Source organism: Lagopus leucura, unplaced genomic scaffold (genome assembly GCF_019238085.1).
Source record: "Lagopus leucura isolate 7727_CA_CO unplaced genomic scaffold, USGS_WTPT01 Super-Scaffold_100157, whole genome shotgun sequence".
Taxonomy (NCBI): Eukaryota; Metazoa; Chordata; class Aves; order Galliformes; family Phasianidae; genus Lagopus; species Lagopus leucura.
The window spans coordinates 32,319,160-32,341,542 of NW_024962334.1; the positions used below are offsets into that span (position 1 = coordinate 32,319,160).

The 22,383-nt window shown below is 34.4% G+C and overlaps 1 protein-coding gene across 1 annotated transcript in view; it reads left to right on the plus strand.

Annotated features, from left to right (window-relative positions):
• MALRD1 (MAM and LDL receptor class A domain containing 1) overlaps positions 1–22,383 on the plus strand; it is a 201,983-nt gene that overhangs the window by 116,354 nt on the left and 63,246 nt on the right. The window contains exons 28-30 of the mRNA XM_042889341.1: positions 5,559–5,739; positions 15,309–15,437; positions 20,331–20,492. Of these exons, the coding sequence (XP_042745275.1) occupies positions 5,559–5,739; positions 15,309–15,437; positions 20,331–20,492 (472 nt within the window). The remainder of the gene's footprint in view (positions 1–5,558; positions 5,740–15,308; positions 15,438–20,330; positions 20,493–22,383) is intronic.

Genomic DNA, 22,383 nt, shown 5'->3' on the forward strand with positions numbered 1-22,383 from the left:
GTCTGCAAAATAAATTCCCCTTCTGAACTAGTTGTGAAACAGGAGGATTAAGATGCACATAAAAGCTGATGAATGAACAATGGCTGTAAAATTTATATAATTATTTCTGTAGTATGTTCTATTGCTTTTTATAACACTTTTAAAATATTCTATTTAAAAAGAAATCTGGATGGCAACAGTTAGTCAGGAAGATGCTACTTTCAAAGGGATAGGAAAGAAGAGAAGAGTTTTCTCCTAAATGTTTAAAATAATTTGAAAAGAGTCTTGACAGTCTAAATGATGCTACAGAAAGATATCACAAAGCCTTTTGATACCATCAATCTTGAATTTATTTATGTGCTATTAATAATAATACAGTTAACGTTTTTTATGAATAATTTGAAAATATTCTCTCTCTGATTAAAAAGCCCTCAAGTATATTTGGTTTGAGGAGTCCAGAAATATTTAGCAAATGTTTTTATTGCCTCCATCCATTTGGTAAGCTTGGATTCATTTCCTGTGGCTCTGTTGAAATACATATCAAATGCAAATGAGAGAGGGAAAGATTTTTAACACCTCTCAGCTCGTAACATGAATAGGAGAGGTGCAGCTTGGAATCAAAACCTATTTTTTGTTGCTGTTTCACTGCAGAAGTAACTATGGCAGAACCTTGGTATTCATGCTGGAATTCTTATTCTATTCCTCTGATGGAGAGTGTGTTCATAGGAGCTTTCTCTGCAATATCTTGTAAGGAAGAAATACATGCTTCTATTGCAGACTCACAATTCAGCTTGTAATATTGTTCTGACTGTGTTATAAATGGAGTCTTAAAAATAATTATGGTCTCTGTTGCATAAGGGAAATATAAAAGCCAGACACAAAATAAAAGGATTTCTAAGACAAAGAAATCCTTCCTTCTCCATTCTTAATATCCCCAGGTGAGTTCAGAAGGATATTGAACCCACTAAGATACTCTCCCCTTGAAGTGCTCAGAAGAGAGGTTATAAGCACTTAGATTGTTCTTCAAAGACAAGCGTGGAGAAAAATCTTGATTTCAAAGGTAATGAAATTGTAAAGAAACAATTACTCTCAGACTATCAGAAGGCAAGTAAAAAAATCTTCTGCATGTGAATAGGAATTAGACAATATGGCAAGCCATGAAATTGTACAGATCTAAACAGTTTATGATCATCTTAGACCATAACTCTCCCACTCTCTGAGAGCTTTTTGTCATTCAACATGATTGGCCAGTGGAAGATACAGACTCACTGCTGCAAGTAGAAAAAGGTCTTGTAAATGTTATGCTTTGACTAAGGGTGACTTATCACCTCACTTGACCTTACACTGTGTTTGGCCCATAGAGGGCAGTGACATGCAATTAATAAAACAGCTTTTCAGAGAGTGAAACCAAGCCATCCTCTTCACATATAGTTTTAGTAGTCTCAGTGTGAGTTTTGCTAAAGAAAAATATCAAAGGAACAGTTTACTATCATCAGAAAAAAATCTAGTTGTTATGTGTTACTGGTGATGTGATATTGTTAGGCTTTTGCTGTCAATTGAGATATCTTGCTAAAAAGTGGACTTTTCACAAGTTTTTAGGGAAAATATATTTTGCTTGTGCGTTTTATGTTAGTGAGCTCTAAAAACCTGTTTTCCTCCTTGGAATAGTTTCATGTATGTAATAGTCAAAAACGTAATTTGGTCCCATGGTTCAGAAATCAATTTAGCTTTCTGTTTGAGAAGACAGGTGTTTTTCCTCTTATTTTTACTGGCTTCTGGATGTGGTTTTTTATATTCCTTTGAAATGCTGTTTTTAACTGAGAATGGTAGGATGGTCATTATACAAGAATCTCTTTACCATGCCTAACTGAAGTGGAAATGCTGACAAGAGTATGCAAATTGGAAAGTAGATGTTGACTAGGTTTTAGAAATGAAAGAGAGAAGTTAATAGAAGTTGAAGTGTGAAGTGAACAAAACTGAACTGGGAGTCCAAGGAGAATGTCATGTGGTGTTGTGAAGAACTGGTAATGTGATGCCAAACATGATGCTTAAAACCAGAGATGTGGATGGGTGGCTGCAAGATAGATCATAGTATTTGGGTTTTATGGTTTCTACTAATTTGTTTACTTGTTTGTTTAGAAACATATGCTGTTAGACTACTCCAGGTTAAATTGGAAAATAGGATTTTTACCCTGACTAATAGCCAACATGATCAACCCCCACACATGTGGTCCAACCCCAAAATTTTAATCATCTTTTATTAGTCTAGTGCAGCACAGTTAGACAGGGCTGACAACCCTGGAAGAAAAGCTATCTAGAAACTCAGGACACTCAGTAAGCATGTGAGTTAGTAGAACAGCCTCATCAAAACACAAGGAAGAGTGGCTCTGTGGCCTCCAGTCTGCTCTGTGGTGAAACACATTTCTTCTTATTGTCATATATCTCTTTTATATGAATGCACATATATTGGAATGAGAAAAGGTCACAGGTTTTCTGGATGCAACGGGAAGGTCAAAGTACAGTCATTTCCCCCCACCTCCAGGCCATGTAAGTATTTTTGAAGCAAATGCATTCCAAAGATATGAAAGAAATGCCTAAGCACCAGACAGATTAAATGAATGCAGAAAGAAAAACCCACAATAGTTTGTGAAGTGGAATCTGCAAAGCTTATAAGCTATGATCCTCTCATGCCAAAGTGTACATCCGGAAAAGCATATACAGCTCACATCCTTTGGCCAAGCCAGTTCCACTGCCTGGCCTGGGGAGGGGAGGGTCAAGTGTCCTGTTTGTCTCCCTTTCGTACTTCTTGGCTGTTTCATATAGACAATGTACTTGTACTATTGAAAGAGACCAATTATTTTCTTTTTTTTCCTTGGTTGGAAACAGAAATGTTGAGGTACTGACAGTCTGACTTCTGTTCTTACCCCACCATCCAAATATTTCTGAAGTATGTTTCTCAATAGGAAAATACACGTTTAAATATAAAAATATAAATATGTATATAAAGCAAATGTAATCTGCAGTCCGGATTAGAACAGCCTTCATGCAATTATACAGGAGATAGCGTTTCTTTTCATTTTGCTATGTATACCTGTAGCTGAACAAGTGAAAAGTCACTCAGTATTACTGTCTGTAATGCTTCTGTTGTATAGGGACTGCTGCAGATGAACTCAGTCAAAAAAAGAAATAGCTTTTTCTTCTATATCTTGTTATCATTCCTATATTCAAGACTTTGCGAGATGTGAGATGATCACTTTAAAAAAAATAATAATAATTTAATTTTAATTTAAATTCCTTTCTAGCAAACAATTTTCTACATATCTCAGTGTCTCTTGGACGGGGGATCGGGAAGAAGTAATGCTCTCATTCTTGTAACTGCAGAAAGACTTCATAATTCATGGTTATGACATCATTGCTAACAATACAACTGTGAGGATCAGATTACAGCTAACTGTGCTACCTTTAACATTTTCAGGTTTTATACAAATATTTACCCATGTATATTATAGGATGTTCCACTGATTTCCATAAGCTGAAATGAACTGCAGGTTTTTTTAAAAATATTTGGGTATTATTCTTGTGGCATATGCAAGTTTTGAATGCTTCTAGCTTATTTAAATACATAAATTGACAGAAATTGCCTTATTAAGTCTCCTAAGTTCACTACTAATAAACAGTACTGGGCTACTTTTGTAAAATTAATGAGTTATGTCCTATAGATAATGTCTAGGAATTTTTTCCATTCCAAAAAATTCTCAAGGGCAGACAGAAGAGGTTCCAGAAACAACAAATTAATTTAATGTTAAAAAGTGCTTCTCTTTTAAGTCTTGCTTTATTCTCCATGTTGGAGACCTTAAAGCCAAATGTATCTCATCATAACAATGCACTTTATTCATGTCATGAGTAGACAGAAATATTTCCAGACTGAACAAATTATCCTAAGAATATATAGCACTCTTATGGAGATAATTTAAAAAGGCTATAAACAACAGGTATTTAGAAGTTAATAATTAAATTATTAACACAGATTTGATGAACAGGAATAGTAAAAGTACTCAGATTTGAAAAAAAAGACATTTTTCCACTACTAAAATCAACTTCAATGATAGTATTTACTCTTTTTGAGCTCTGTGTTATTATAGATTCCTCTGCACTCTGTTTTAGAGTTGAAATTTAAGTGCATATTTTAGAAAGGTTTTTATTTTCATTCTGGTTTCAGTTCCCCTAAGTTTTATTGATTATTGGCCTGAAAGGGAGCTGGCATACTGTATTGAATAAATGGATCTCAGATGTGATAGCACATGAAATTCAGGTGTCTCACTGTGAGAAATGTGCTGTGAAAATCGCAACCAATTGTCATCAGCCATCTGTGGAATAAGTGGCACAAAGCTCCTACTATGTTATTTTCTCTTTATTTGAATGTGTCATTGACTTTAAACCAATGAGACATCACTGAAGGAGCAATACCTAAAATTGCTGCTTACTTGCTTGTACGAACTCTCCTTGTGAGTTACAAAGAGATACTTACTATTGCTGCTAGTACAACACCAGTGGATCTGATCAGCTAAGTATCTGTGGACTTCACGCAGTTAAGGAAACTCATATTTTTTTAAGTTAGATATATAATGAACAATAAAAAAATACATTTTTCTTAAATAAATAGATACATTTATTAATGAAAATTTTCCAAAACAGCACTGTTAAACCATACCTCAGTAGCTGTTTCATGGTAAATGTGAAGACTTCAAAAGATATCAACAATTGCATGAATTCTCTGATTCAGAAACAGCTAGTATAGTATTTTTGTGCATGTGTGACTGCACTTTCTTATTCAACATGCAGTGATAGAAATAACCAACTTCATTTTCTCATCATAAAGTTGTATAAAACAATCTTGTTAACATAAATTTAATCAAACAATTTCACTGAGTATAAAGAAATATAAGGTTTTGCTTCTCTGGTTATTTCACCTGTTTTAACTGCTTTTCTTAGATGTTGCTTGCTCATGTACTGCTTTCTTAGAGTCTTCATTACCGTGTTGCTTGCTGCTGACTTGCCTATTAGGTAGTATGATTGAATATTTAAGAAACAGCTCTTAAATATATTAACATACTTGAAAGTCAAAATGCTTCTTATTTAACTTCAGATAAACTAAAGTGAATATTTTATATTTTCTTCCATCCTTGAACAAACATTATCTCAATCATTAAACTCTTCTTCTTATCTGATACCCGAATAATAATAAAAAAAAGTAACCTTACATCCAGTAATGTATTCCAAACACAAAGAATCTCACTAAATGCAACTATGCCAAAAATGAACTGTTTTGGAATTCAATCATGCACATTAAGAGATCAAGAGACTTGATAAGAGATCAAGAGACTTGATCTCTTATTGATGTTTATCTGGTTATTGCAGTAATCATCTGATTTTATTTATTTTCTTCCAACTATCCCAGCAAAGTGTACTTACCATTTCTTGGCAAAACTGAAAATGCATATTCCAGTCTTTTCTCTATTTTTGTACAAAAATTGGTATTTGATAATCCATATTTATCTTTCTGTTTATTCTATCTTCAGACTGATGATGGAATTGTCAAAATATGGAGTGATTCAGGAAGTGTTAGCGATGAATGGAGAAAAGTTGAGTTACAGTTGGGGAAGCTGAGAAATTTTGAAGTTATCTTTGAAGGTATTCGTACCAGAGACCTGGGAGGAGGAGCAGCACTAGATGACATAGAGTTCAACAATTGCTCTATAGGTAAGTTCAAGATGGAAACTTCTAGAGGAATGCTAAAAGTGGGTGTAAAATGTTCTTTCTTGTTTTTAAATATCTAATGGTTTTACTGATTTTCTTGTAGTGCCTTTTTAAATAAATCTGTCAGGAATACATTGCTTTCTCTTATATAACTTTAATAATATTCTATTAATATAGAAAGTCTTGCATTAGTACAAAATTCTCCCACTGAGTTTTTGCAGATAAATCCAATAAATGTCTGAATTTATGTTTCCTTATTTGGTTTTAAGTACTTTTGTTCAGTGTATTTGATTGCTAAGCTGTTGAGTCTCTGTTTTTGTACATAGTAGTGTCGTAGAAACATCAGATTACATTGAGACTTGTGATCTCCGTGTTTTATTGCAAAATCTTGTTACATAAAAATAAGTTGAAACTGTAAATAAGCCACTGTCAGTATTCCTTTTCTTACTGAAGTTCAAATGTTAGAGCCATCAAAATAAACAAAACCTGTAACTCACAAGCTATTCATCCTAGTTAATTCATCTCCTTGTGCACGTAGTCTAAAGTAGAGTCAGAGTTTGAATTTAACATGTTAATAAATAAATAAGAAAAAAATAAAAGTTGTTTGGATTGTGGCTTTCATTAAGGACGAATGTGTTCTCTGTCTCTGGTAGAAAAAAGTGTGACAATAAAAGTGGATTGGTTGAGTAAGAAAATGATTGCTAAGATCACATATCAATATTGTATGAGTTTGGGGGATGTTATTTAGGCTAACTGAATTTTCTGCCATGGTCTGGATAATAATACTTTGGTTGGAAAAGTACAATTCTAAAGACCATATTTCTATCTAATTTTATCTGAAAAATATATGCAATTTATCCATTTGGAAACTGTTGTGCACTGTAAACCAAAACATGGAAACTGGAAATAACTTTGGTTCTGCTACAAAACTGAACTGAAAATTCTAAGACCAACTTAGCCTTAAAAGCACGTTTATGCCTATGAATGTTGTGATTCTGTTGTGCTTTTTCAAAATGTCACGTTGTCTCCACTGGTGGGCATGTAATCATTCTCCAAAGGACATAAGAAATGGTTAAGCCGGCCCTAGCAGAAGATGGGAGATCAACATTTGTCTGTAACTCATGAATGATGAGAAGATGTTGTTCTCCACTGAAGTTTGTTGACAAACTGTGCTCAGATATATTATTTCATAAGGTAGGATCTAGTTAAACTCCATTCCAGGGATTCTATCCCATTTAGGGGCTATAACAACTTAGACATTTCAAAGTCATTTTTGTGAATATATTCAACAAATAAACATAGCAGGGTTTATTTTTTGAAGGAAGAAGAAAAATTCCCATTAGATTCATAAATTGTCTCCTTTGAAGTTCATATTCTTTTGTAAAACATAAAAATACTTCTGCTTCATCTTAATTACATATATTTTATGATAATGTGAAAGTAGTTGTTACATAAGTGTTACTGGAAATATTCCACGAAATTGTCATTGAGCTGAAGAAAATGGTTTGAACAGGGAACTGGAAATGTGTCATATGAAGGATCTTAATGCTCTCAAACAGTTAAGATTGCTGAAATTTACGTTGGCTTTAATTTGCGGCACTATAAGTCTGAATATTAATCGTGTATTATAACCAGTGTTGCATTAATATACCCTGACAGAGAACGAGTTGAGAAAGTAACTTCAGTTTTTTACAATATGTAATGGTTTGTTTTATAGCATTTTTTCAGCAAGAAGCTGTTAAAAAAGCAGTTGCACTTTGTGCTATGATTATTTTAACATACTTATAGCTTTTGGTTAGTAATAGTAACATGTATTTTGCAGAAAATTAACGATTATGAAGGTGGATGATTCAGAAGAAGCCTTTCTCATATGAGTTTAAAATGCACAGTTGGAATTCAAATTGCAATACAAAAACATTTTTCTAAAGATTGGTTTAGTAAAGTCAGAATCCAAGGACAGCAATCCTTCATAGACAGATTTGTTGCTTGCATGGTATATGTTTTTATATTGCAATAAAACACAATCTTTATATGATGAGCTCACTTAACTTCAGTAGCATATGCCACATAATGTACGGCTTTCATTAAAGTTTAGGTGCATTCCTATTGGATTATTTTTATGCTTATGTTTTTGCTCTTCAGCAGAATCAGAACTCTGTCAGATATTTGCTTTTGAACTCCATGTTCTTGCATATGTGCATGTGTCTGAAAACAAAACAAGCAAGCAAAGAAGAAACCCACCCCCTATGAATTTCCTGTCTCTACAGTATCTGCAGTGTAATTAAGGTTCAAATCAAAGTCAAGAGGGAATCATTGCATTGTTTTTAGTGCCTTTCACATCAGGCTCATGTAGGGTTTGGGGTGTTTTTTTGGCTTTCACTCCACAAGATGAGAACCTTTTGCTTAATTTTCCTCAAGACTTTTGGCACGCTGACTTTCCTCTTGGCATGATCAGATGCAGGAGCCTGACTCAACCTTTTTCACTGTTACTGATACTGATTCTTTATCTCTGTAGAACATACTATGTATATGTTGCCATTTTCTTGAAAATTTCCCATGGGACCCAAGCCTGGGGGTATACATATCATGTCTAAATTGTTGGGGTTTTTTTCAGAAGAGAGTTTACATTTTTATTGCAATGGCTGTAACAATGCTAAAAGATAGCAAGCATAATCTATGGCAAAAACCTAAGAGAGAAGAGTGACATAAAAAACAGGCTTATTCTCAACTGGAGGACTTGATTTTCAGTGCTTGTTCATGTATCATGTTTGTAGCTCAGCATTTCTGACCCAGCAATGGGCAGGGCCACATCTGTATTTTCCACTGAAACTTTTTAGGTCAAGCAAAAATCTCCTACATTGTTATAGATATCCAGCCACAGTAATTACATAAACAGAGGAGTAGACCATGAAGAAAAGAAAAAAAATATAATTTTTTAAAAAAGCATGGATAACAGATTTGAAAAAAAAAAATAAAAAAAATAGCAAGAAATGAAAATGAGAAAGCCTGAAATGCATGGGAAAAGAAAGATGAGTGTTTATCTGCTTCCCAGAATGCAGCTTGTGGTGGGGAATACTTTCAGAACAGTTCTGGAGCTCTGAATGTTTTGGGGATAGCATTTTACTTTTTGCAGGCTGCCAAAGTGTATTCCTGGTTCACATTTTATAGTCAACACAAAAAAATAACTGCCTCCTTGCAGAAATAAAGTCCTTTAGTGGAAAAGGCTGTGTGAACACAAGACCTGCTTTACGGAGTATGGTAATACTTTGTAATAGTTACAGCAGTGTTTAATAAATCTAAAGGCTCAATTTGCTGTGCATGTTTGCCTTCAGCTTGCTTTCATACAGTGTGTTATAGAAAGCTGTACATCTCAAAGGAATCTGCAAGGAGGCAGGTTAGCTCTGCAGACTTCTTTGCATTTTACTTACATAAGTGTACAGTATGGTATATTATGATACGTGAGCATTTTCAACTGATAAGGGAGAAACTTTCCATTTTATTTGCCTTCTAAAGTTAATTAGTTAAATGCTTCTTTACTAGTGGAACAATACAGATAACTTTCTTATGATCGGAGCTGCAGGGACCCTATCCAGGAAGGTGTATTTCTCTTAGTTCTCTCTGATTTCTATAGAAAATAAGGTCAAGAAGTAACTAGATTTGCTGGAAATGTGACATGTCTTGGAAATATTGTCCTGAGACTGAAACATTGCATAAAAGAGTCTTATCAGTTGACTATGAAAGAGTAAGCTATGTTTTGATAACAAAAATAATATAAGTTCCAAATCTGATATCGTTTTACTTGGCAGTTTTTGTAGAAAAACAGTGAAATGTAATAGAGGAGTCTTGTCACAACCAGAGAAATGCTATTGTTAATACTAATATAATGATTTATTAATTAACTGCTTTTTTGCTTTTTTGCTTTTTTTTTTTTTCCAAACGAAAAAATTACTGTTTTCTTAGTCTGCAAATAACCAGTCATGGTCAGCCAATTATTAAAAAACATGACATTATGACACTGAGCTTTAAAGATGTAAAAGGAATTACTGTCCCAGAACTTGCAAAAAAAAAAAAAAAACAAAAACAAAAACAAAAACAAACAACAACAAAAAAAAAAACAACCAAAAACGCACATATATTTTAATCTTAGTTATTTAATAAATAACCTCTTAGTGTTCTGAGTGTTCTGCAGAACTACAGAATAAGCCTTCACTGATAATTTTGGTTTTGAATCTTCTGATACCTGTAACAACTTCTAAAACTTATGTTGGAAATAAGCTGTGATCTTCCTGGTTACCTTGAAGAGCACTTTAAACATTATTGGCTTGCTCTTCCCACTGATGACTTACTATCATAAAACAAGAAATCAAGCATTCAACTCATAAGACATGCTGTTGCTCTTAGCCTGTATTTTATATATACATTATTGTTTTAAAAAGTCTACTTCAGATACACAACACATATAAGACGTATAAGAATTGATATATACCTTACTCATCCATTCCACATCTAGTTATTTTAGTATTACAGGGCACCAGTTGAAAAACAAAGAAGGAAAAATAAGTAAAATTACTGTAGAAATAACTCTAAATTCAGAAGAAACAAAAATGTCTTCACTGATCTCAGTGAGCTGCCTGATTGGAATCACACTTTACAAGCTTTTCTCTCCTTGTTAAAAGCAAAATAAGGCAGTTATTAAATTGTAATTAGTATTAAAAATACTTTTTTTTTTTAAGAAAACAAAATCAAAATGCTGTGACTTTCTTATTAATAAGAAATAGATTTAACAAGTTGAGCAGAATGGGAATTTTCTTTAAAATGTAACAAAGCATACTTTGCCTGATGGTAAACTTGTCTTTCCCCTTCCTCTTGTATATTTGTATTCCTCCTCAGCTCCTGCTTATCGCAGAGACCATAGGTGAAGTTACAACAATCCTTTGAGCAACTTTACTTTCGTACTCCCATAAACAAGGAGCTTTGAAAGTCTCAGTGGAGAAATCCTTTCTCATTAGGATTCCATCCTTGCTTTGCAGATCAGAGAGAAAACGACTGAAATATCCCAGAGTTTGGGTGCATAGGCCAACTTTTTTACTTTTAATGTAAGCCAGTGTTTTCTTTGAATTCTCAAGTATGTATGATGCAAAGATCTACATTTAGTGAAGTATTTAGTTTCTTCTGCTCAAACACTTGTGAGAAGTTCAAGCTTCTATAACAGTAATATTCAGTCCAAACTTTGCCCTGAAGTAAGAATGAAGGGAATTCTGATAGGGAAAGCAGCTGGAGCCAACTAATTCTCTCAAGATACATATTTGTATTCAGTCAGAATGTATGTCCAGTTTTGATCAATGTTTTTTTCTCTACTGAGACTGTTTTTGTGCTTTATGACGTTTTCCACCTTTTTTGATAAATCATTAATCGTCAAGATATTCAGATGTGGAATACAGAAGTTGTATCATCTGGCTAAAACTTCTTGGTAAACCTGCTGATAATTATGGCAAAATTCTTATTTTCCAGAAAGGACTCCATGTTAGGAGAGATGTGGAGGAAATATAGGCTGCCCAAGCCCAGGTTACAAGGGCTGTCAGAGATACATAGGGGAGCAGCCCATAATGAGGAGAATGAGGAAGCCTTCTCAATATCTCTTTCCAACACATGAATTTAGTGGTGTGCAACTTCTCAGACCCCTGTTCTTCAAGGGAAAACACCTACTAAATTGGTATAATGGCAAAAAAAAAGAAGGGACGTTTTCTTGAGAGACCATTCCTTTTATTTGCCTCTGAGCAATAGTGTAACAACTGTGTACAGTACCCAGTAAAACAATTATAAAACGACATCGATGTTTCTCAGAATTTATTCAATGTCATATGATGCTAAAGGCATTCACCTAAGTGGTGTTGCATATGAAGATTTTCTAGAAATATGCGTATGAACAACCATAAAGTCATTCAAATATCATATAACCTAAATTCAGAAAATGAATTTGAGGGCCTTATTTGAACAGATTAAAGGAGAGAAAAGAAATATTGCACCAGGTTGGAAATCAAAACATCTCTACTATTGGGCCAAAAGAGAAAGCTTTAAAAGACTAGAAAAATATACATGTTAGTGACAGCTGGATTTTTTTAGATGAACTTTCTGATATGTAACATTGAAAGGAACTTTTCGAGTGTTCTCTGCACTGGAATCAGACAGGGTGATACAGGGAGGAGAGAAAGGACCAAGAGAGATAAACTACATTGCTGAACAGTTTCAGGACTTCTTATCCTGCGATTGAACATGTTCATAATTATTGTGAAGCTGAATTTTTTGCAAAAGGATCACTTGATTTTTTTGCCCTGTCTGCTCCAAAGTAAAATCAGCAGGCTACTAAAGGATAAAACCTGGAATAAATAAATTCTCAGTTCCTCAATTCTGAGTGCTGCTCTTTAATGTCTTCTTTAGAATTAAGCAAAATATGTCAGCTTTTTACATCAGTACAGTGAATGAGCTCCTTATCTTTCTGATATAGCGTGCAGAAAAGCCTATATTTCACTTTTAAACAAATATAAAATCATAGAATCTTTTGGAAGGGACTCTTAAAGGTCCAACTCTCCTGCAATGAACAGGGACACATACATGTGCTCAGAGCCCTGTCCAGACCTTGAGTACCTCCAAGGCAGGGTATCCATCACTTTTCTGGGCAATCTGTTCCAGTGACACACAACCCATACTTTTTTCTTAAATCCTGTGTGAATCTCCCCTCTTTTAGTTTGAAAAGGTTTCCTTCTGTCCAGTCACAACAGACCCTGCTAAAAATCCATCCCTTCTTTCTTACAGGCCTCTGTAGATACTGAAAGGCCACTTTTAGGTCTCCCCAGATCCTTCTCTTCTCCAGGCTGCACAGCCCCAGCTCTCTCAGCCTGTCCTCATAGTGGAGGTGTTCCATCCCTGGGATCATTTCTGTGGCCCTCCTCTGGAAACCTCCAAAAGGTACACATTAGTCCTGTATTGAGGACTCATCTGGATGTAGTACTACAGAATTCTTGTCTTGTCTGGTATGTGTTCTTATGCTCCGTTATGTCAGTATTAGAAATTGAAAATATTTATTTATTAGTTTAATCTTTTATATTGCTTAAGCCAAAGTCAGTTCTATATTTCCAGAATTGTAGATGAATTTTCATTCTTCCAGTCATTGGTGGCCTTAGTCACCAACTCTTACTAACCTTGAGTTTCTTTAGGAAAACGACTGACAGAATTTTGTATTCGAAGGCAAAATTCTCTCTCTGGAGTTAATATAATATATTATATCAGCTGTTTATGTCGGAAACAATACATATCTTCAAATGAAATCAGGCTTTTTCAATGAAAAATACATTGAGTAGAATTCCCAGTGTTTTTTTATTGATTCCAATAGAACCTTGTTTGAAATTATATTTAGCTTGCATCAGTAGGAACTTTTCTTCTAGTTTTCCCTGCAGAAGATCGTCAAGGTCACTCATAGTCAGAAGCATTACTGATGAGTATGCTAATGGAGCTTTAATGTTATATAAAAAGTCATGTAAAAAGGGTATTGAACAGTTGGGTTAAGCAAATGACAAGCATGATGAAAATTGTGTATCATAAATGCTGAACTTCACAGTACTGAGTATAGTTGAGTTGCTGGTCTGATTAATCCTTCTAGGAGCTTATAATTCATACATTTTAATTTAAGTGAAGGGTGAAACTTGGAGAGTAATGGTCACGGAGTAATACTTTCATCAACACTTTTTTCAGATACTATGAAAGAAGGAAGAGAGATGTTTTAAATCTGACACAACTTTGTAAAACAAGAGTGTTGTATTCTTTATCCTCTATTAGCAAATATAAAGAAAAGAAGTACATTTTCAAGTGTTCTTTAGTATGTAATCTTCCTGGTAATGGAAACAAAGTTTCTGAGTTCATATTGATCTATTCATCAACTATCTTCAAATGAATCTTGTCATGCCTGCACATTTCCAGAGTAATACATGAGCTAGTCTTTCATAGATAATTTAGAGATAGGAAATGGAGATATGTAAATGTATACCTTGTCATGAATCCAGATAAGAGTTAAAATGTGGTATGTATGTGTTTGTTCATGTCCATGTTGCTTTTTCCTCTCTATATATACAAACACACATATTAGGAAGGACACATTTGTCTTTGCTGGTACATTGAGAATTTGGCTATACAAAACAAAATATTTTGGAAAAAATATGACTGAATAAATGCATTTTCTTATAGCAGCCATTGTTAACATGCTTCTTTTGTAGGATTTAGTGATCCACAAGACAAGCCAATTCCATTAGTCTCTTAACAGCTACTTAGAAGACTATATGGTTCTTTTTCTGCATCATTCCACATTCTACCACATTGAAAAACAATACTCTGTTGTGTATGTATTTTGTTTTTCAAGTACTTCCATTTCATTTGGCTTAGGGATTAGCATAACATGCAGTTAGTAGTTCCTACTTATCTAAAATCTGTCCAGTGGTAGTTTCTTGTGATATTCAAGTTTTCAGTAAATGTTGCAGTTTCAATAGGACATGAAATAAACAGATATGATAAGTTATTACTGTTTTCCTATGCCACAATAATATATATATATTTATGAGTAATTTCAAATTATTTGTTGTATGAGGCTTCTTTTTTTTTTTTATGTATGAATTTCTGTTTGGTTACTTCTTGATGTTGAAGTCTTTTTGTTGTTCAAAAGGCAGTATTTATTGTTTTGATTTAGTTTTTTATCCAGTTTAAGAATTTAGGATAGAATGATTACGTACTCTGCAAAGGTGACATTTAATACCACAGCAGGAACTGTCAAACAGGAGTTAGATTATTTATTTAGAATGAAGATGTTGTGCAGATGCTTGTATGTTAATTCATATTTTTATTTTTATCTCTGTCAAAGTCTCTGACAGAGTATCTATCATGCTATCCCTAAAAGCGATATAGGAATAAGGTCTTACTGAAGAAAAATCAAAGTAACAGATGTGTGACTCTGTTTGGACTTTGTCATTTTCATTGGTAGGGATACAAGTTTTATTAGGACTATATATGGATTACATGTTTTATCTTAGGATAAGCTAAGAAATAAATACTACTAAATGCTAGATTCTGGTATGCTTGAAGGCCTGTAAAGTTCATTGTAAAAAAATCCTGCACTAATATGTTTTAAAAGTAAATGATAGGGCAACACTACATTGTCTTGCTGCTTGCAAAAAGAAGTTATATTAAATCGTTAATGGATAATTTACCTGCTTTTTTAACATTTCGTGGATTCTATTTTAAGGAAATACACAACAAACACGCAGAGAAACAGTCATGCTCACACTGATGTGAATTTCTTTCCAGGCAAAACATTCTTCCTGCAAGCTTTGGGACAGGCCAAGACAGTAGTCTGGGCATGCATGATGCACCGTTAAAAGAGTGGGACCAAATAACATCTGTTGGAAGCAATAAAACACTAAAGTCACGATGTGTAATAGATAAACAAATTAAAAAAGAGCATACTTGATTTAATACACAGCATACATGATTTAATTATAACACTGATATAAATGTCCTGTTGGTTTCAGCTGGAGAGAATCCCAGAGAATGCCCTGCCTTTACAGATTTTGTGTGTTCAAATGAGGACTGCATAGAATCTCAGCTTGTTTGTGACTATAAACCAGACTGTGAAGACCGATCAGATGAGGCTGACTGCAGTAAGTATCTCACTGTGTGTTAATGCTACCTCCAGTTAAAATTATAACTTTTAATTTCTAGCATAACTCAAGTGGATTCATTCAACTGTTCAGAAGATAATTACAAGCAAGTTGCCTACTCCTCCAGCACAGAAGGTCTGACATTTTCAGATCCTACTAGACGTTTACTGCACAAGAAGTGTGGTTTAGGCACAAAAGTATAACCTGCTCATTACTAAGTTTATCTAGAAAAATAAATGAACAGTTAAATTTAAGGAATAAAATCAGTGGATTACAATTTAAATTAACACTGAACACTAATTTATTGAGCTTAAAATATTTTGACCTGTCAATATTGAATAAAAAAAAATACAAATAAACGAATTAATGTACAATAACAGATTCTGTTATAAAAAACAGTTATGTAAAAACTGCTGTAAAAGCCTGTCTTTCAGATTAATGCTATATTTGCAATCTAATTTATGTTGCTACCATGTATTCATTGTTCTTTGTTCTTGATTTGACTACAGAGATATGATAGCCTTTTCTTCCTTTACATTATTATAGAGCAGTTGGAGAAAACCCAGTCTATATTTTTTGAATCCTTGTGAAGGCTGAGGCAAAACTTGCTTGCTAACACTATTTGAGACAGAAGGATACAGCAATATTTTGAAACTCTGGATCAATTTAACAGCATTTTCAATTTATGTTTGAAATTCGAAAGCAGTAAATCTTTGCACCCTTTTTCTTCCTTCAGTTCTTTGTTTATTGACTGTGACTCTCCAAACTAGACATTTGGAACAGGAAGCTTAAACAGCCCATGCAATTCAGTAATAAATCTAATTCTTAATCGTTAAGCTGCAGTACCAAATTCTACCATACTGCACATATGGTCAAAAGCAATCTTGATAGGTAGCGAAAGTAAATGCATCACATACATAGATTCATTTTTGTGGCCTCATCTTGAGTTGTGTGTGCAATTTTGGGCACCTCAGTACACCTCCTGGCATTCAAGGAGTTGGGACACCACTCTCAGATTTAGGGTTTGGTTATTTTGGGTAATCCTGTGTAGGTCCTGTCCAGGAGTTGGACTTGATGATCGTTGTGGGGCCCTCCCAATTTGGGATATGGATACTATGATTCTATGATTCTTTGTCACCATATAGGTGGTAGAATTTCAGGATGTACCTGATATTGAATCACAGTAAAGCAACATGGTCTTTGCAATACCTCAGAAGACCTCCAATGCACTTAAAAAAAAAAAGAAAAAAGAAAAAAAAAAAGAGAGAGAGAGAGAGAGAAAAGCAAACAGATATTCACTTTAAATAAATAGTTTGAAATATCCTTTTATAGTTTGAAATCAAGACAATAGTAGATGGAAAAGATGTGGTCTCAAAAAACTGTTTTTACTCTTAGGTCTTGCTGTTGCTGAGGAACAGAAATACTGTAATCTGGTATACTTAGATAAGCTTCAGGTATAGTCTTGCCTTGTCTGATATTTCTTAGTTCTTACAGATGAGGTCTGACATTTGTATAAACACACCTTTCCCTAAGCATATATTCTATAGAATGGAATAAACATAATTAATGGGCAATAGATAAATATTTTATTTTTTTTAATCTTCAGTCCCTCAGAAAATGGTACTGAAATTTTTTTTTTTTAGCCACTAGCTACCTGATATCTGCTTTGAAAACATTATCCACAGTACATTTATGATTATGAAGTTGATTCACTTAAGCAGAATGTACAAGGGCTTCTCTGAAAGAAATGCCTCCTATTTTATTACGTTGGCCCATAATGTCAGAGGTGGATATTGTTGGTATAGCATAGTGGTTAAACTTCAAGATCCAAACTCATTTCACATTCTGCTATAGTTTTATACCAGTATAACTCCAAATAAGCCAATGGGCCACAATCTACTCAAGAGCAATTCCTCTGTGCAGGATTTACAACAGAATCTGAGTAGAATGATTTGTATCCATGTAGCCTAGTAGAGCCTTTAAAAAAAAAAAAGAAGAAAAAAAAACCATAAACTCACAAAAATTACTTTCCCTATGCCTTGTTCCATTCAGTCAGGCAATCTAGCAAAATTTTCATTCTCTTTCGATAACCCTTTGGAAGTACTGAGGTGAAGAAAGCACACATGAAAGCAGTTTCAATTTTCACGAACTGCATTCAATTATATACCTGGGTTTGATTAATAGCAAAATTCAGCATTGATGAACCAACTAGTGAAGTGCTTAAATTATTGAAATGAAGGCAGTTTTTCAGATAAATGGAACAATCATCTGATGGCTTCTAAGAAGGTTCTGTTTACCCCTAAAATAAAAAATATGTATCAGGAGACTCCATCAAGGCTGTAAATATTGTTCATAAATATTTATTAATAATTGCATTCAGAATGTACTGTTAAAGATATTAGGGTAAAATTCCTGGAGTCAGGCAATCTACTATGAACAGTATAAATTCTAAATACATTTGTACTTTGATCTTGTTAGAAATGTATGAGAAAATTGTACTTGCTGTTGAGATTAATGGGTTCTCTCCTTTGCCCTAGCTGCATGAAAGGCTATTTAGTGGTAAAGCTATGCTTTACTGAGTTTCCATTAAGTTTGTAATGCAGTGTCAGTGTTGTTGCTCAGTGTATTCGTGTACTCCTTTCGCAATTCCCAAAGGCCAATCTGCAAACAGCTCCAACAGAATGATTGGGGTTGGAAAGCACTTCTGCAGATCTAGTCCAACATCCTGCTCAAAAAAGTGTACACTGGAGGAATTCATCCAGGGCTGTGAAAGTGATATTTAGAATAGGTTAAGACATATTTTAGAAATTATATCTTCAAAAGGGGAGACTACACAACTTCTGTGAGTAATTTGAACCAGTACTTGACAAGTCCAACAGTAAAATATAAAAAAATTAAGAACTATGTTTTTTGGTCTTTAAACAAAATTTCCTGCTTTTTTAACTTGTTCTTGTTGTACCTTGTCCAAACATGGGTGTCAACGGTTTATGGGCTGGTCCGGCCCAGTTCCGTGACCAGCAGGGTGGAGGGATCTGCGGATCCGCGCCTCTGGGAAAGGGGAAGCAGGGGACCCCAAAATACTTGAAAACAACAGCACTGATCTGAGGTGGAACAAATGATTTTACTAAATATAGTATTAGTAAAATACAATGAGAGAGAGAGAGAGAGAGAGAGAGAGTCTGTTTGAATTGTATAGACCTCACCACAATGCCGGGGTGAGAAGTGCAGTCCAGTTGAGTGACTGAAGTACAGACGGCGAAGTGCAGATGGCGAAGCGCAGGCGGCGAAGCGCAGATAGCGAAGCGCAGACAGCGAAGAGCAGGCGAAGAAGAAGGATCAGGTGACCTTGCTTGGAGTTATATCCCCTTGCTGACCGCAAAGTCTCCTGGGGAAATGTAGTTCTTCTCCGACGGACGAACATTCGGCAGATATCAAACCCCACCCCCAGTGCATTACATGATGTTATGGTGTGGAATACTGATGACCAAAAATCATAAAACCATGACAATGGGGCACCATTGAGAAGAAGCTGGCTTTGTTTTCTTTACACTCGCACAGCAAGTTTTTATATGCACTGACACCTACTGTGCTGCTATACTTTGGGCTGAGAAGTCCCAGCTCTCTCAGCCTTTCTTCATGCAGATGCTTAGTAAGAGTACAGTGGACTACTGAACAGTACAGAACCTTCTCCTAGCATCCAGTGAGATAAAGGTTTGATCAAACTTATTCTTTTCTTCATCCTAAACATTTTTTTACTGAAGAGACAAAAGGGGTTACGGTGAGCATGTGTGCAGATCTTGGTCAGGCAAAACAGATTTATGACAGTGTTATGTTTGCAAAGAAAAATGGCAACATTTTTTTTCTTGTAGCATCAAAGCAGGAAATAGGAAAAAAGCCTATCAGATGCCTAAAAATTAAACTTACTCTTATATGTAATTTTTTTTCTATCTACATCTGTTATATCTATACAATGGTACATAAATAATTGTATTTTAATGTTGTAGTATAGCTCTACATCAAGAAATGCACTCTAAGTCTTTACATCTGTTTGGAGTTCTGAAATATTTACAGGCAGACCTGCCTCTGAAATGCACGACTGGTTATGATGGCTAATTATTTGGAACCTTTCCCCAGAGTCTTTTACAGGCAAAATGTGCTCTCAATTTGCAGTCAGGTAGCTGACCCTGCTCAAATTCGAACCTGAAAAAAACTGAAAAATTTGCTCTTGGAAAATTCAGCTCTTGGGTATGGTAATCAAAGAACAGTTGTAACTAAGGAAAAGATTTTTGGAAGCAAAAGTAGAATTTCTGATAGCGTTTGAATAATCTCTTCCACAGCATTTGTACAATTTCGTTGACTAATTGTTCTTCAAAAGTCACTTGAAAAATAAGTGACAGATCCAGAAACAGGAAGTTTAACAGTGATCTTTTTAATTTAGTCCAGTGTCCTAATAGCTAGAACTTCTGCCCCATCATAAAGCTGCCTTCACACGTAACAATAGCAAGAGTGATCCAATGTATGTTCATGAAAACCACCACTGGGCTAGTGTTCAATTTTACTTCAGATTTTGCTGCACATCATTCTGTTTATTCATCTCGAATAATAGCTAAAATTAGGGAAGTTATCAATTTGTCCACAAGATTTACCTGGACACATGTCTTCAACAACTGCTTCTACTTGCCCAGGAAGAAATGGATGGTGGGTTTTGTGTTTTGTTGTTGTTCTTGTTTGTTTTGTTTGTTTGGTTGGTTCTCATCATTAACATATTATTTATGTCCACTTATGGGAAAATAGGGAATCATGATATTAGCAAAATAGAATCCTCTCCTTTACCATGTTCAGTATGTCCATTTCATTCTTGTAGAACTGAGGTGAGGCTTTCTGTATTTTCAGGTTACTACACAAGCATTCCTGGAAGTTGTAACTTTGAAACACAAGAGCAAGAATGGACAACTGTATGTGGATTAACACAAGACTCTGGGGATGACTTTGACTGGAGTGTTAGCAGTGCTGGTGTCACTGGAAAAATGAGTCCTGGTACAGACCATACACCAGGTATTCATGTGGGATACAGCAGAACTCTTTTAAAACTATGCAACATACTTCTATAAAACCACTATATTTTTAGAAGTCATCAATGAAAAAATTTATTAAGAGTTTATTTGAAAACTATTGAAAGATACAGATACTAATATTTTAATACAAAATAAAAGGGGATATATTTTTCAGTAATAATAAGTTACTATATTATTGATATTAATATTGTCAATGTTTCAAATAATCTACTTCTCCTAGAGTACTGTACAGTGATGATGATTAATGAACTCCTGGAAAACACGCTGTTTATTCACTGATCCTTAAAGAGCAGCTGAGGAGTCTGTGCGGATGCATGTGAAATGCTTAAGATTCATAAGTAGGGTCTTAACTTTTCTCCTTGATTTTGGCTTGAGAGAAATTTAATTTCTTCCACAAATATCCCAATCTTTATTTCAGAATTGCTTCATTGTATTGTAGAAATTTTAATGGTTAGGAATCCTATTGTAGGTTTTCATATGAGCAAAGAATTTTTTATATTCAACATAGAAGTGTCACAATATCTACAGTTTTTCTTTTGAACTGTTAATCAGTATGAACTCCATGTTTTAAGTTTTTTTGGTGTTTCACATTCCAAACTAAACAAAGACATCAGCAGGTGGCTGCAGCCATTTCTGTCCTACACATTAATCTTTACTTTTCATTTACCAGATCCTACACCTGCTGCAGGAGCTGCTAGCCAAATCATGAGGAAAATGCTTAACTGCCACCAATCACAGTTTGTCACTTTAGAAGAAGCAGATACCTATGCTAGTCTGTGTTGCCATTGGCTGTAAATGTGGAAATTCATTCCTCTTGAAAAGGGATGGAACAGAGAGAGATAGAAATTAATGCACCTATTCCAGGCAAGCTGTTCCTTGCAAATCAGCGGTCTGATTTGCTTTCTTGCTCTTCCTTTGATGCAGTGTAATGATAAATGAAACACTAGCCCTCAGCTCTTCAATAAGATATAGTATATTTTTCCATTTCAGTTCCTTAAATTCAATTGATTTATCTTTTCATCTTTGAAATTACCTAGCAATCATAAGAAAAATAAAGTTAATAAAAAGAGGAGATAAAGAAAAATGGAATTTCAGCAAATGTTTTCACAAAATTGCCTGTTTTTGTAATTTACTTGTATATGAAGTGAGCAAGAAATTTACACATTAGCTATAATGAAAAGGAATCGCTTGTCGGAATTGCGAGCAGTCTAGATACTGACTCCCTGTTATGTACAGAAATATCTGTCAATCCATTCAGAATGTTAATTTCTGAAAATTTTACATCGTTTTAACAGAACAACTTACTGCATTAGTATAGTCTCTAGGAGAAGATAAACCCTGTGATTTAAATACGAAACCTTTAGCGATAAATAACAGCTGTGTTTCAACTGTGTAACATTATGCAATCTGTCCACGGTGCAGTTTATTCAGGTCTCACTTGTAAAAACTTTCATTTCCATAAATTTCCATATCGTAATTTTTTCTCTTGTTCCAAAGCAAGGCACTTTCAACCTTCTACCACAGTATCCGTGAGGTATTTAAACACTCAAAGGATGTAGCTGTTCAAGTGCAGAACATTTCAACCTCACAGACTTCAACACCTGGAAAAGCAGATTTATTTAATTTTCATTGCCTATTATGTATATAATTTTGCCATATATCATATATTATTTATCAAGGAGGCAGACACCCTGTTATCACAGTTCATTCCTTAGTATGCAAATTTTTGGAATCATTATATTTATGAATAATATGGTATATCCATATAATTACAGTTTTGCAAATATTTTTTTCTCAACTGAGAAAATTCGTTTTCTGAAAAAGTTTGAAGCTTGACATGGCACCTAGATAAACCTATCTGGAAATCATTT